We start from the raw sequence: 15,226 nt of genomic DNA, 5'->3' as shown, positions 1-15,226 counted from the left end.
GAAATACTGTGCCCTCTAATTTTTGTATCATGACTAAATATTAAAGAATGCATCATAAAAACACTGGGAAAACTGAAAAAAACATTGATTATCCTGCATAAAAACTATACCAGCAGGTTATCAGGCTGTACATGTCACAGCATTCAAATCATACATTTCTTAAGATGGGGATTTGCTCAGTTTTTTCATTTTAAATATTAGGAGTTCACTAACTTTATTTAGAGGAGTTTGTCTAGAATATAGCAATATATTTTAGCTTGGAGGCAGCTGTTTCAGTACTACCAGTGTTAAATCTACTCGAGTGAACATGTCCTGTGTATTATTCATTATGTGATTCTGTTGAGTAGGCAAATGTTTACAAGACAGGACTGGATAAATGGAGACATCACATTTTGTGTGTCTACTGTCCCTGTGCACCACTTACTGGGCAGAGCAACTGCAATCTAAGCTATTAACTGATTGCTGAATTTTCTGTAGAGACAATACCTCACTATTGTGTATATTTAGAGAGCCACTTAACACCCTCCAGCTCAAGGAGCACAGCTCTACACCACACATTGTACCACTACCAACCCATCATTTGGACTGTGTGCTCTGTGCCAAAGTAATGTGCCTGTAAATGGAGGCATAGAAGCCAAATTCCAAATTAACTGACCTGAAGCAGACCAGGGATATCTGCTGCTCCCAAGCACCAGAAGCTTTAAGAAAACCTGGACTCAGGAGGCTGCCAGAGAAACCATCTGTGTGCTGTGACTGCATAAGCTCCATCAGCTGTGCTGTCACCCTTATCTCTGCACCTCCATCTTAACTTCAATAATTGAAAACTAACTCAGTGCAAAAGCAAACAGTGGATCCCCTCTCTTCTTTACAAAATTAGTATTCATGAAAGCCAGACTACAATCATAAATATTGAAGGGATCAGGAAAATCCAATTCTTTTAAAGTTGTCAATATTTGCTTCTTGGAAAGTGCCCCTTTGATTCTGTTGCATTATCTAATAAAGATTTTTTTTTTTTTTTTTAAATGGAAGCAAACCTATATGCAAACCATGGGAAAATAATAGCTACTGGTTTCACGATTGTATTAAGAAGTTGCATGTTAAAGAAAACTGATGTTATATAACAACAACAACTGAAGGTATACTGTGGATGTGTGCTATGTCACTACCACAGTAGCTTCTTCATAAACACAAATTATAAACAATTCATCATAAAATTTACCATCAAATACATTTAATAGTTTTATGTTGTAATTTGATATATTTGACATTTTCTGTCGCATTAAGCCAGCTGTAAAAACATTTAGATCTTTGTGTATAAAACTGCTATTTTTGTTTTAACATGCTGTGTCTTAACGTCATAAATGTGTGAACATCATTAAAAAAGCTTTTCTCCACTTCCCGCACCTTGATTTCCATTATGTCACCTGTTTGATTTTAACCTGATTTAATAAAACTAAAAACAAAATAAAATTTTATTTGCTGATCTAATAAAAAGGTCGAACTGATGAACTAGCTGTTACGACTGGGGACTGTAAATAACCTTAAGCAAAGATGAATTAATGAGGTGTTTTGTGCGCAATGAATTGTGGGAAAGTATGAACCTAGGAGTGCGGAGCCAAAAACGTCCAGGACTATCTGTTTCTCCTAATTACTTGGCATTTCCACTGTTCTGTGTGACTTTAAGTACAGCTCCTGCTACCTTATCGTAAGAAACAGCCCTATGAGAGTTTCGCAGCTCTTTCTAACCTCTACTGAACCATCTCCTTCATATAAAGGCTCTGGTTTGCTTTGGTCAAGCGGAGCGATCACCCCATCTACCGGATGAGTCACGCGATAACTGCAGATTTAGCAAAGCCCTGTGAGGAGACACACTCCCAGGCCCACCGAGTACAGCACTGTTTGCTACAGGTAGCGCATTAGCAATGAGTGGTGTCATGAATTTCAAAAACTGCGGCTCAGTGCTGGTAACGGGAGCCAGCCGAGGGCTCGGGCTACAGATAGTCGACACCCTGGCGAGTGGAGATTTCTCACCCGGCAAGATTATAGCCACGACCAGACAGCCAGCAAGCGCGCAGGTAAACAACAAGACCTACAGATAGTTAGTAGCATAATGCTAGCTGCCATGCAGCCATACAACCTGTACGTTAGGCCTAGTGCTTTAAAATCTTACTACAGATTCATAACCTAGTCCTGCACGACGCTGCTGAGTCGACCTCTAGAAATGGCGAAGGTGCGTCGAGTAATAAAATAAAGTTAAAGAACACAGAGGGCGCCATTGGTCCCTCACTGCATGTTTTACAATGAACAGTGACATGATGTGCTTTTGACCTACAGAAACTTCAGGAACTGGCAGAGAAACATCCTAACATCCACGTAATCACTCTGGGTAAGACAAAGAACAGTGGCTGGTGTGTGTACACAAAAGTGTTACCATATTCGAAAACTCTGTAATAGTATTTTTGTATATGTAGGAAAACTACACAAACCCCTCACTTTTCAACACGAGGGCCTTTATATTTCAGAATAAATGAATGATTTTAATTTCATGTCTTGTAATTAACATAAACAACAAACAAAAAATCCTATATGTATATCAACCAACATCTTATAGCACAGTGGCCTCTGACATGTTTAAACATCCTGTACATCATGGAGATATTTAAAGTTAAACTGAAAACATTACTTGATTTATTTATTTTCCATATACTATTTTTGTTTGTTTGGTGATTCACACTATTGACATGTCTCTCCAGATGTAGTGAACCAGGAAAGTATAGAGAAGTCTGTGGAAGAGGTGGCCCACCTGGTACAAGAAGAGGGTCTGAACTGCCTGATCAACAATGCAGGAATCAATGTGGTGGCTGACTTTCATACAGTTACTGCAGAGAAGATGATAGAAAACTTCCACACTAATGCTGTGGCACCTCTAATGATCACCAAGGTAATGTTTACTGTCATTTTTTTTATATTTTATGACTTCTTGAGTGTTGTGGATCAGCTACTTCCAGACAAAAATGTGTGCTCACATTTCACTGTACCAGGTTGTGAAATAGAAAAGAAAAGAAGCCACATCTTTTTTTCTTCTGTCACCAAGACAAACACCCATGAGTAATTAGTTTCCTGAAAGCTGCAAACTAAAACAAAAGGATGACCTTGGTGGACAGAAGTAACAAAAGCCCTTAGTCCAGGGCAGACTGCATTTCATAAATATTAATTAAAAGTCTAGTTTCAGTTGGCCTCAGAGTACAGGGCGGACTTCAGAGCAGCACCATGAGCTGGTAAAAATTCAGGCGCTGATCAAGAGCATGTCAGCAGGGCAGATGCGTGCTGACTCAGTTTGCTCCAATTGAAGGACAGTCTGTGTAACTACAAGGCCACACTGCAGTCCAATTGTGCAAAACAGGGGGCAAAGTAAGCACTGAATCACATAAAGCTGGAACATGCTATACTCACATTTCCCATTTTTAACACCTCATTCACATCGGAGGTGAAAGAATCAGTTCATTATTTGATTAGTCAAAGGGCAGAAAATCAAATGGCAACTACTTTCATAATCTAAATGCTTGAGCCATTTGGTGGAAAAGTCTAGATCTTTAGAGAATTGGACATTGTGAGTCTTTGTGACTGACTCTTTGTGGCAGTATTTGCAGAGAGATGCTCGGTTGATCCGCCTTTTTTGCTGGATGCTGGATTTAAATGCAGACTTCAAACCAAACCCAAAGGAATAACAAATATTAAGGCATCACTGCAACTGTAATTAGATTCCTATACAGCAGTTTATCAGGTACACCTAGCCAAAACTAACATAGTCTAACGCAACCTGCAATAAATAAAAGTTCATGAAAGTTATAATGTTCAGTTTTTGTTGAGAGGTACTGATACATTTGTATGATCATTTTGGAGGATGTAGTTTGTGTATCTGTTGAACTGTATTGCCTTATACTGAAAGGTGTTTCTGCTATTTAACCTACCAACATTGATATAAATGGGATGGACAGAAATAGAAGCACTAGTCAGATTAATCTACTGTAGAGTGTAAGTTGTACATGCTGCCACCAGAGGGCACTATTTTATCCCCCTCCGCAGACTGTAAAACGTGAAATGTGTTTTACTCTGACTGGAAATGCTTGAGTTTTACATTTTGTATACAGGTGTGATTTTGTTATTAATATTTTGTATTGTGTGCAGCATCAATTGTGTTAGCAAAACCATTAAAATCAAAATTCATCATATATCAAACAAATGAAACGCCACAGTGATTTCCACAAGATTTAGAAGATTCATGAAACTCTGATGCAACATTAATTATAGCTTCCTTCTCAACATACTGATCGAGGGTCCCTGTACAGTTAGTGGATTCCTCCCTCAGCAATGATGTGGTTTTTTTTATGCCCTTGCCAGGCCTTCCTGCCCCTGTTGAAGCAAGCTGCATCCAGAGGAGGAGCAGGTGGTGCTGGGAGCATGAGCATCCAGAGGGCAGCAGTCATTAACATGACCTCTCTGCTGGGCTCTGTGGAGCTCAACTGGGGGGAACGGGCCAACAACTTCAAATGGTACCCCTACAGGACATCCAAGGTATAGTTTCTGTGGGATGAATACACAATATTCATTTGCTTAATATCAATTAATACAAAGTATTAACTGTTATGGGATACAAGGTAAGTTATCTATGCTTTAGCATAGCTACAGAAAGGGAGCTCGGGCTGTTCCAAATGGTTGGGTATTACATTTGTGACTTGGACAATGAAATAAGTTCTTTTCTGATTAAACATTTTGCAGCAATTGATTTTATGTGAAAATACCATCTGCATGTTCCACCATCCCCTCATGGATCACCTGCTGTACTGCTATGGTAACTTGTTTCTGCTATCTTGTCAGAGTGCCCTAAACATGGTGACTCGATGTATGGCTGTAGACCTGGAGCCTGATGGGATTCTCTGTATGTGTATACACCCTGGCTGGGTCCGCACTGACATGGGGGGAGCTGCGGTACGGTCAAACACTCACAGTCTCTTCAACAGTTAGAATATTAAATTTCCTATGTTAGTGAAAATAAATAAATTTGACTGAAATGTACCAGCTGTTAAAACTGATGCCTTGTAAAAATTTCTAATAGTTTTGTGTTCATTCGTCTCTTTTTCAGGCTCCACTTAGTCCAGAGGAGAGCATTTCTTCCGTCTTGTCTGTGATTGGTGGACTGACTGAAAAGGATCATGGGTCATTTCTGAACTTTACAGGAGAGGTGTTGCCTTGGTGAAACTGATCATCACAGTAATGAGTAGGATGATTATAAGCACCACTAACTGACCCTAATGGCTGTTTATTCAGTTTATGGTCAACTTCAGCTATGCAAACATGAATATATTAATGATTAAGAATTTTAATCAAGCTCTTTCCTTTAGTGGACATGCACATTTCATTTAAATACACTTTATTATAGGAGAACAACAGTATTAAATTCTAATAAGGAGTTTATTTTAAAGTGTTCTGTGCTCTGTATGCCATCATGTCAGTGCAGCTCTAAATACCTCAAACATGTTACAAAAAATTATCTAAGCTTTGTTCCTCTGATAACACACCAAACTCACTGTCTCAGACAAATGTGTGTTTGTGAAGGGGCATGTTTTGTGTTTGAAAAGGTTCCTCTTTACCAGGAGTGTCAGAGAGAGAACAAAATCTGGTGCTAATCTGTATTTACTGTTTTTCTTCCTGTGGTCCAACTTTGTGCACCAAAAACAAACACCAATCGCTAACGCTTAAAGGTTATTTTAAAGGTATAAGCTGATGAATGATGAGCCATTCCTGGGATAAATGTTTGGCTACTAAACCCTCTAAATATTAAAATTTATTAAGGTTATGTGATTGCTTTCTCCATACCAGTTAATATGTAGATTTTGTGGTTTACATTTGTGTGTAAGGATGCTGAGTTGAGTGAATTATTTGCAGTGGCATTCTACAGGCTGTACTGAATTGTATGTTTCCTGCACTTTACTGCACAAAATTAGAATATTGTACAGTCTATCATTCTATAAACTGTATTAAAAATACACCAGTTTACCATATGTATACTAGCTGCTGTGTTGATAATTTAATATAGGAATATGCTACCTCCTTTTGAGATTGTTACTTTTTAAAGCATTTGATTTTAGCATCATCATTGTAAAACAGTAATAAAAGTTTAATTGATATGAGTGTGTCGTCCTGTAAAAGGTCTATAATAAGATACTCAAATTTTCCAAAATTCCAGTAGCTTTTGTCATGAATAGTATAATTATAAAATGAGCGTAGTGGCAGAAGGATATTCTTCCTTGTCAAACAAGGAAGTTTAGTGAAAATGTTTTTCTTCCTCATTCTTGGAATTGCAAGTTGGGCTTCTTTCATAACTTTGTCTTTCAGCTGGGTGACTTGACATTATGATCTTATTGTTGAAGACCTAATTTTAAGCACATAACCTCTACCCCTTTGTCTGTCCCTCCTTTAAAATAGGAGGAGACAAGATAAGTCTGCAAGATAATGTCAACAATGACAAGCTTTTGGAACAAATAGCGTTGAAAGTCAGCCTGTTTTAGCTGTTAAAATTGTAAGGGAGTTGAGTGTTTCTTATCACTGACACTTTACAGCACCTGTCACCACAGCTGGTTTGGATACAGTTAGATAATAAAGCAGAGCTGGAATGAACATATCGAGTGTATCAAACTGCCATGCAAAGTACATATAAAAAGTTCAGCTAATGATCTGTACATATTGGATAAAATTATTACTGAAAAGTGCAATACAAATTATCTGGTGGTATAAGTAGAGAAACAGTTTTGGCAGTGGAAGACAGTAGCATCTCTTGAGCTGCCTGCAGCATGGCTTATTACCGGCAGATGCACAAGTGGGATGATTTGATGTGTGTTTTAATCCACTATATAGTGTTTAGAAGTTCTGTGACCTGAACATGTGGCAGGCTGGCCTGCAGGGGAATCTTTAAGAGGAGCAAGGCTGGGGACCAGGTCACGTTAAGCTCCTTGAAATGTTATTTAAATGTTATCAAACCAGTTTGCCCAGAAAGGTGTGCAGGAAGTCATGTGGTGGGTGTGAGTGTGTGAGTGTGGGGAGAGAGAGAGGACAGAGGGAGTGAGCCTGGAGCACCAGCAAACTGAAGGAACAGTTATGTGATAGAGTGCTGCTGTTAACTTCTCTTCCACATAAGTTGTTTTGTGTTTATTAAATTAAATTTTAGGAACTCAGCATGGATTTATAGTAAATGTAAGAAGATGTTTACATTCCTGAAGCAGAAGATGAGCTGAGTTTTCATTACTTACTGCAGGTAAATGTTTGTGTCCTTAATGTGATTGTATTTTGGTTCATTATTCAAGTTGAAAGGTCTACTAAGTCCTCAGCAGTCTTTTTCAGCAATTTTATACAACATTGCGCAATAGATGAACTGTTGTTTTCATTGTAATACACTAGTTTGAGCTTAATAGGGTTTTCCTTGTAACACTCATCTTGTTTTGCATGAAGTGTGGGCAGGACAACTGCTATTTGACTAAACCGTTTCTGATAGGAGATAATCATGTCTTTCTGACCACGCCACAGTTCTGCTGCTTGCTTTTACTTCAAAGAATAATACGTCTATTAGAATTTTCTACAAATTTAGCAGCCATAAGGATATTTTGATGTGATAATTTTCTATTGTGTGCGTTTCATGTGTATGCATGTCATAAAAGTACAGTTGTCACTAATGTTAATGATGGTTCAAGCTCCCATCACGTCCCATTAAGCTATGACAGTAGTGAACCAACATGAACAGTAGTATGACTCTGGAACTGAAGCAGCTAAATGGAATTCAGACATAGACATAATTAATTTACATTTGTGCTTTTGTATTGCAATATGTCAAAATGATTTACTAATGCTAAAGTAGTTATTAAGACTGTTTTCCAGTATGTTATGCTTTTTTGTTCAAACAATAGATCCAAATGAGTTTTTTTTTCTTTCTATCCACCACTTCTAACTCATGGGAGCTAAAAAAAAAAAAAAAAGGAAAAAAGTTTTTTTAGGGCTGCTGTTAACAGCTACATTTTCCTAATCAGTTAATTCATTGTCTATTGTCTGATTATTCATATTATATCATATATATCATATATATATTCATTTTTTTAGTCCACAAAAGGTCAAAACAGTGAAATATACTTGTCAGAGTTGATATTTTTTAAAATGCTGCTTTGTTACTATAACAGTCAAAAACGAAATGTGCCCAGTTTACATTGATAAAAAAAAAAGAAGCATTTGACAAACTGGAATCTGCATATCTATGCCTTTGAAAAATTATAATTGTCATTTTATGTTGATTGTCTAAATCGTTATATGACTTCAGCAGCAACTCCTTTACCTCCTCTTCTCCTTTACTTTTTTTGTTTTCAGGTCAGGTATTATGTGGCCTCAGAGCTCTATAATCCACAGTATACTCTCCTCACACAGTCAGCCTTCCTGTGTTGCAGAGTTATGTAAAGGCCACATGGAGGTGGAGAGTCATGGGGATGCTGATGAACTATCCAGCCCCTGTGGGACTGCTGTCGGCTTCTGGAGAGCTGAGGATGCCCTTCCCAGACACGGTCAAGTACTGCATCCTGGGCATCTCAGTCACTCTTCTTCTGTTGGCACTGGGCATCCTGGCATGGCAGGTCTTCAGATGCTGCAAACAGACAAACACCTCATGTCAGCAAGATACTGGTGAGTAGGGATTAGATTACAGTACAAACAGTGCAGCACATGTGGATGTCTGACCAAGAAAGTAATTACTTAATCTCTCTTTTACTGTAGTCAGCACTGATCTGCGGTACTCTGACGAAATGTCACCATCATCAGGAAACTACTCAGGAGCTCCAAGTACTAGGGTAAGAAAAAAAGTATTTAAGTTAAACTTATTCCTATGACAATATGTCATACAGTTTATATCCTCTGTGGCCACCCTATAGTGTCAGGTGGCCCACACTTCAAAGCAGCATCCACACAATATTAGCCATGAGCAGATTTCTTAACAAATGATAGATGTTTGATAGATGGTTTTATGTGACTTTTTTTGCTTAAGTAAAAACTGAAACAGGGCCAGTTTCTGCAACCTTTGGAAGAAGCTGCTGTCTTTCAGTTATTCAGAATGTGAGTCTTAGAGAGGTGAATCTGAATCATGAAAACTGTCTATGAAAACCTAACATTAACTTAACTAACAATCAAATTCAGTGTCAAGCCAGTACAATCGATTGTAACTTAAAAACTTGAGAGTTTAACTATATCATTCAGTGGCTCAGTATGTGCATGTGAAATCCAAATGTATGCAAATCAAATATACAGATACAAATGTCTTTATATACACGACTAGCTTGTTGCTGAGCTCTGAATTTAAAATGTGACTGGTTTGTAAAAAAGTTCATGACAGCAAGTTCATTGTGAAAGGTGGAGAACTGTTTTGACCAAGACTTATTGACAGTGGACAAACAGAAACCCTGTCTTAAGTAGGAACTGTAGTAGTAGTGTCAGCAGAAGATCAGTGGGTGAGCATTAAGAGAAAAGCAGGTCATTTGGGTTCAACAACTGCAAACAAAACACAAAATTAAGGGACTCTTCCTGTAAAATGTAGATATGCTCAGGGTGTGATCTAATAATCTCTTGGATCATTTTTTAAAGTTAATTTCAAGTCTGAAATAACTACAACATGACTTAAAACTCCCATGAATTTCAATATGCTACTAGTTCATACAGGTGAGGAAGAAAGGTCACAAGGTCACTCTGTCTCTCCCTGAGACTGAGAGGAGTCTTTCTGTCTTCACATGGACATGTTTAACAGCACTGTTATCTGTGAGAGGAGTCAGGTTAGGTGAAGTAACTGAGATGACCTTATGCTCTCCTGCCTGTGAGCTGTGTTTGAGAACTTGGAAAACTGGGACAAGGATTGCATTGTCATCTTGGTGAGATTAAAAACAGAGTCAGGGCTTCATTCAGGGCTGGACAAAACACTTTCCAATATAATATAACCTCAGGCTACGGCCCTGTAAATCACCAGCAACACCTCTTTGTTAGAGCATTAGTAACATTTAACGTTATAATTTCCTCAAATATTTTAATTATCCATACTTTTTCATTTCATGTTGTAAAATAGTTTTCCTGTTATCCTGTCCGGACACTGTAGTCTGTGGAGACGCTCCTAACAGGCAACATTGTGTATGTACATAAAGATTAATAAGCAGACTTGTTTAAACAAAGGAGAGTTGGGACTTGTCATAAGTCAAATAAAAGCTGGAGGTGCTGTAGTTGTTGATAAAAACACCACTGATAGAAATGCTGTATAATATTTGACTTTATGCTCCACAGGTGGAGGATGTAAGCACAGAGGTCCGCAGGCTGAGCCGCTGTCTGTCTCAGGCCTTGGTTCCGGCCTCAGGTTCCGGCCAGGAGGACGGAGAACCGACAGAGCAGACCGACATTAAAAAGGTAGTAGACATTACTGTTTAAATGTGTTGCAGCTCCAGTTTGTTTTTTAACTGTCTATGTGCAACCCTAGTTTAGCTAGCATTGTTTAATGCTGATTATTTTTTCTTTTCTTCAGAAACCACCCAGTGCTCCCTTACGACTGTTTTACTCAATGAGCATTGAATAGGTCATACATTACATGACATGAAAATGTGCAAGGCCCATTTCCTGCTCATTGTGTTGTACTGGAGGCATACGTAGCTTTTTGGAAATATACTGTATAACAGGAAATTTCATCAGAAGTAGCACACTCTCTGGACATGTCAAACTATTGTTAATGTGCTCTTCCATTAACAACACCAAAGTCATACGAGCAGTTCTGTGAAGCTGCACTTCGCCACAGCAGTGACTTGAGCTAAATACTAACATTTGCATGCTAAAATTTATATTAACATATAATATTTGCATGTTAGCATGCTATCATTAGCTAATTAGCACTAAAGAGAAGTGCCACTGAGGTCGATGGGCATGCCGTTAGTTTTGCAGGGTCTTGATCGTAAACCAAAATATTGGACACATTTTTTGTGACCTAATGATGGTGCTAGAGGACACGCCAAGATAACACCAAAGTCTAGTATTAATCTTCTGGGGACCTTGAGTAGTTGTAGCAAATTGAATAGGATTCTGTAGTTGTTGACATTTTGCTCCAAACCAAAGTTGTCAACCTCATGGTGGCTCTGGATGCATAGATAGTTTTTATTGCTCCAGAGGGAGATTTGTCTTTACAGCCACACATTTTCTACGTACAGATACACACAATACATGAAGCACACACTTAGTCACACACATTCAAACCCCATCCTGTATTCCAGACCATACTCACATGAAAATCAGTGACTCATGGATCTCTGTACAAAAGTTCAAGCCAATCAATTCAGTAGTTGTTAAGATATTTCAGCCTGGATCAAAGTGAAGAGCAACTGGTGGACGGACAGACAGGTTTTAGGTTTCCATCATCTGGCTGCTGGGGACCTACCTTCATATGGCACATTTTCACTGAAATGAAATTTCCTTTTGATCTATTTCATGTTAAGGTTAACAAAAATGAACCGTTAAAAGAGATACATACAGAACATTTCTGATGTTAAAGCAATATTAACAGCACCATTTTGTGCCTGGTGTCTTTCCAAACACACCCTCTTATTCCAGGTTGATGGATCGCTTCGCTTCTCCATTTATTATGACCGACTGCAGTCCCAGCTGGTGGTCACCGTGTTGCAGGTGGAGGGGCTTCTGGAGCACGACCAGGACCACACTCTCCAGCCATTTGTTAAGCTGAGGCTCATGTTGGCAGGTTCAGAGGGAGTGGAAGTGGAAAGCCATAGAAATGAGGTAATTTTGTTTCTATCAGTTACCACATAACATTGCCTGGCAAAGAAGCATCTGCAGCATCTTATTTAGGAAAATATACAGCTTTTCTTTTTTTCATTTTATGCTTACTTACTGCTGTGACCCTCTTAGGGTGGAGGGGCAGCACCTGTCTTGTGGACAGTTCTGCAGGAGTGGCGAACTCGTATTGTGAAAGGCAGCTGTAACCCTTTATTTGGAGACCAGTTCACCTATATTCTGCAAGAGCCTAAGGAGCTTCAACACATCAACCTCAAGATGGAGGTCCTGCAGTACAAAAACCCATATTTCAATCTCAGTATCTCTAAAATCATTGGAGATTATGTTGTCTCTTGAAGAAATAGAAAGAGATCTAAGCAAAAAAAGAAAAATGGTCATGTATCTGTGCGTATTTCAGGTGAGGGACTTTGATAAATTCTCCAGACACACAGTGTTGGGAGAGGTGAAGGTTCCTCTCGGGCAGTTCAACATCTCCTTTCCTCTGGAGCTGCAAGAAGATCTGCAGATACCTCAGAAGGTACAGCTGGACATCATGCACACAAACACACACACACACACATGCAATCAAATAGGAGTGTTTTTCTCATCTATTAGTTGAGGAAGGGATGACATTTGTCACATACAGTTAAATGGAACAAGCAGGATTTTAGATATTGAGTGATAATAACACATGCAGCACTTTAGCATCTCAGTCTTATTGTAAATAAGTGGAAAGACATTTGCAGAGTCAAACAGAAGAGTGTACTCAGTACAGATATCCACCAGGCAACAGTTGTTGAAGCAGCTACTGCAATACCACCACAGCTGCCAGATGTAACCAGTAGACATTTGCAAAGTTTTGAATAAAGTTTTTTGAGTAGTATAGAATAGTGTACGTTTTCTTATCTAGATCTATGCAAAGTTTTTAATGAGTTGTTTTTGTATAGTATATTCTGAGGTTTCTTAAAGACACAGAGTAGTATTATGGTATTGTAAACAAGTGTCCTGGGTTCACCTTACCGTATAAACTGAGGAAACAATAAATATAATAAATATAGTCCAATCTCCTCAATTTAAATAGTATTTATTCAGAAAATTTTGTTATTTGTGTTGTTTATTTTATCTTATTTACAGCAATATAAAATATTGAATTCTACATTTTTGGAGGAATTCACAAAGGCTTAAATACTAAATAATTTACACTTGATGATGCCTATTGATAGATCAGAGCCTGAGTGTCCCAGTAGAAGCTGCGTTTATTCAGCATAAAGGTGATTAGATTGACCCCAGTAACTGAATTGAATTTAACAAGTAACCACTATCATGTTCAACTTTTCACATTTATAACAAACCAGATTTAATGAAAATCTGTTCAGAAAACAGCTGATTTTGTTGTGAAGCCTGTATCTCTCAATACATATTATTTGTTTACTAAAGGACCTTGATCACGCCAACATGGTGACCGTGCAAAAGCATAGCGACAACACACAGCAGCAGCCAATGAGGTGCAGTTATGGTGGCAGGCATTTCTTTATCTAGTATCGTGTCTAACTTTAGTGGATCATAACATAACAGGTATGGAAGTAATCTGCAGATACAGACAGTTTAAAGGTCCAGTGTGTAAAATGTATGCAAATTTATTGTCATGTGGTAGAAATGGAATAGTTGTTTTTTTCCTATCAGTGTAGACCAAGTAAGCCTTGTTTGTATCCAAGCGGTTGCTGATAACTTGAGGCCCCTACCAATTATTTAAGAGGGGTGAGGAGTCAGCAGTCGGGATAAATCAGAGCAGCAAATAATATAGGTTTTTGAAGGGTTTTTTAAAAATTGTGAATCACCACAACCATGGGAGGTGCCTGCAGTCATAAATGTATGTGCTGTATAAATGAGTAAAAGCAGAAAATCCTCAGATTGAAGAGGCTACGTTCAGAGATAAAGAACATAAACAATAAAACAGTTATCTAATTTTTGTGCCAATTGTTAAGGGGTGAAATCTATTTTTTGAAGTACATGTATACTGTAGAAATGAATTCTTGCTGTTATTTATGGTCTTGCAACAGCTGTCAGCATATTTTTATAAACTGGTACTGACACGTTTATCCTGTCTCTTTCGGGACAGGATCTTGTAGGAGAGGTTCTCCTGTCTTTAAAGTTTCTTCCCACTTCTCAGAGGCTCGAGGTTGGACTGCTAAAGGTCAGAACAGTCCACACTGAAATATGCTCAGATGCAGGTAAACAACAAACACCTTAAAACAAAGCCATATGCATACATTCTAACACATGATCCTAATGTGATCCCTGTTTTGTACAGCCCTGTATGCCAGGATCAGTGTGCAGTGCAACCAGAGCAAGTTGAGGTACCAAAAAACGCCTGCAGTGGCCCGCTGCTTGGTGACTGTCTTCAATGAGGTCCTCATGTTCTCCCTACCAGAGTTTCCTCTGCGGCAGTGTAAAATTTTGGTTTCTGTGTATGAGACTCACAGGACTAGGAAATCGACCAAACTTCTGATTGGACAGTTGACTGTGGGGAAGGAGAAAAGTTCAGAGGACAAGCACTGGAGCTTGATGATGCAATCAGTCCGCCAGCCAATAGCGCAGTGGCATGGCCTGCTGATCTGACTGTCATCTCATAAATCCACTCCTGCACTTCCTTCTTGTATTTATTTGAAATCTGTGGTGCTTGTGTATCAGGCTGAAGAGGGATGTGTATCTGCTAACTGCAGGCCAAACATGGACTACTCAGTGGCAGAAAGACCTTTCTGCTCTAACCAGGACAGTGGAGTGATGGGCCACCTAAAACCTGAGGTTACTCAGTCTACTTTCATGAACATTTTTAATCTTTTAATAAGTTACATTTGTTTAACAGCCACAGATGTCTCCAACAACGTTCAATTTAAAGGAATAGTTCACCCAAGAATGAAAATTTAGTCAATATTTACTCACCCTCATGCTGATTGAGGGTCGGTTATATTTTGTTAGTCTATAAAACACTGCTGGAGTGTCACAGGACAACAGTGTTGCAGAATCTCCCAAACAATGTAAGTGAATGGTAAACAGTTTTCAAATGTAAAAAATAATTGGAAAAAAAAACATAAATTGCCTCTGTCCTGCTTGCATGTGCATGTGAATGTGGCTCCAAGTAAAGGATATACAGTGAAGATTTAGGCAAAAACACGGTGTAAATCACATCTTTCAAGTCAACTTGGCATGTCGAGGCTTTAGGAGACTTGTATTAAACCAGACGAGCTGTACAGAGCTATTTTATGTTTTTATTCTGTTGTGTTTTTTTTTTTTTACATTTGAATACTGGTCGGCATTCACTACCATTGTTTGAATTTTCATTTTTGGGTGAACTATCCCTTTAAGGAGGAGCAGTGTTGTGTCCTGT

At 38.6% G+C, this 15,226-nt stretch overlaps 2 protein-coding genes across 3 annotated transcripts; both read left to right on the top strand.

The window, feature by feature from the left end:
- Positions 1 to 1,878: 1,878 nt before the first annotated feature.
- LOC146316058 (uncharacterized) lies at positions 1,879 to 6,191 on the top strand. Of its 2 annotated transcripts, none has more exons than XM_084734162.1 (6): positions 1,879 to 2,075; positions 2,335 to 2,386; positions 2,754 to 2,941; positions 4,402 to 4,575; positions 4,879 to 4,989; positions 5,144 to 6,191. In XM_084734162.1, exons 1-6 carry the CDS (start codon positions 1,923 to 1,925, stop codon positions 5,255 to 5,257), a joined length of 792 nt encoding a protein of 263 aa, XP_084590288.1. In that variant the 5' UTR covers positions 1,879 to 1,922; the 3' UTR covers positions 5,258 to 6,191. The 2 variants fall into 2 exon arrangements, with proteins under 2 accessions (XP_084590288.1, XP_084590287.1); XM_084734161.1 differs by lacking the exon at positions 1,879 to 2,075 and adding an exon at positions 2,098 to 2,230.
- An 84-nt stretch (positions 6,192 to 6,275) lies between these two features.
- On the top strand, positions 6,276 to 14,947 carry syt19 (synaptotagmin XIX). The gene is made up of 9 exons (XM_084735040.1): positions 6,276 to 7,312; positions 8,487 to 8,718; positions 8,809 to 8,882; positions 10,354 to 10,476; positions 11,662 to 11,844; positions 11,974 to 12,123; positions 12,257 to 12,376; positions 13,958 to 14,069; positions 14,150 to 14,947. Exons 2-9 carry the CDS (start codon positions 8,520 to 8,522, stop codon positions 14,455 to 14,457), a joined length of 1,269 nt encoding a protein of 422 aa, XP_084591166.1. The 5' UTR covers positions 6,276 to 7,312; positions 8,487 to 8,519; the 3' UTR covers positions 14,458 to 14,947.
- Positions 14,948 to 15,226: the final 279 nt, after the last annotated feature.

Source organism: Lutjanus erythropterus, chromosome 13 (assembly GCF_056507025.1).
Source record: "Lutjanus erythropterus isolate fLutEry1 chromosome 13, fLutEry1.hap2, whole genome shotgun sequence".
Classification (NCBI taxonomy): Eukaryota; Metazoa; Chordata; class Actinopteri; order Lutjaniformes; family Lutjanidae; genus Lutjanus; species Lutjanus erythropterus.
Note: the sequence above shows the minus strand (reverse complement) of the source record. Positions and strands in the feature narration are given on the sequence as shown.

Bases quoted from the DNA above. Each gene is read 5' to 3' on its own strand.
- LOC146316058 (XM_084734162.1), top strand. From the start codon at position 1,923: ATGAGTGGTGTCATGAATTTCAAAAACTGCGGCTCAGTGCTGGTAACG. The intron at 2,387-2,753 runs GTAAGACAAAGA...ATGTCTCTCCAG, and splicing joins CATCCACGTAATCACTCTGG to ATGTAGTGAACCAGGAAAGT. The intron at 4,990-5,143 runs GTACGGTCAAAC...TCTCTTTTTCAG, and splicing joins CTGACATGGGGGGAGCTGCG to GCTCCACTTAGTCCAGAGGA.
- syt19 (XM_084735040.1), top strand. From the start codon at position 8,520: ATGGGGATGCTGATGAACTATCCAGCCCCTGTGGGACTGCTGTCGGCT. The intron at 8,719-8,808 runs GTGAGTAGGGAT...CTTTTACTGTAG, and splicing joins CTCATGTCAGCAAGATACTG to TCAGCACTGATCTGCGGTAC. The intron at 14,070-14,149 runs GTAAACAACAAA...TGTTTTGTACAG, and splicing joins TGAAATATGCTCAGATGCAG to CCCTGTATGCCAGGATCAGT.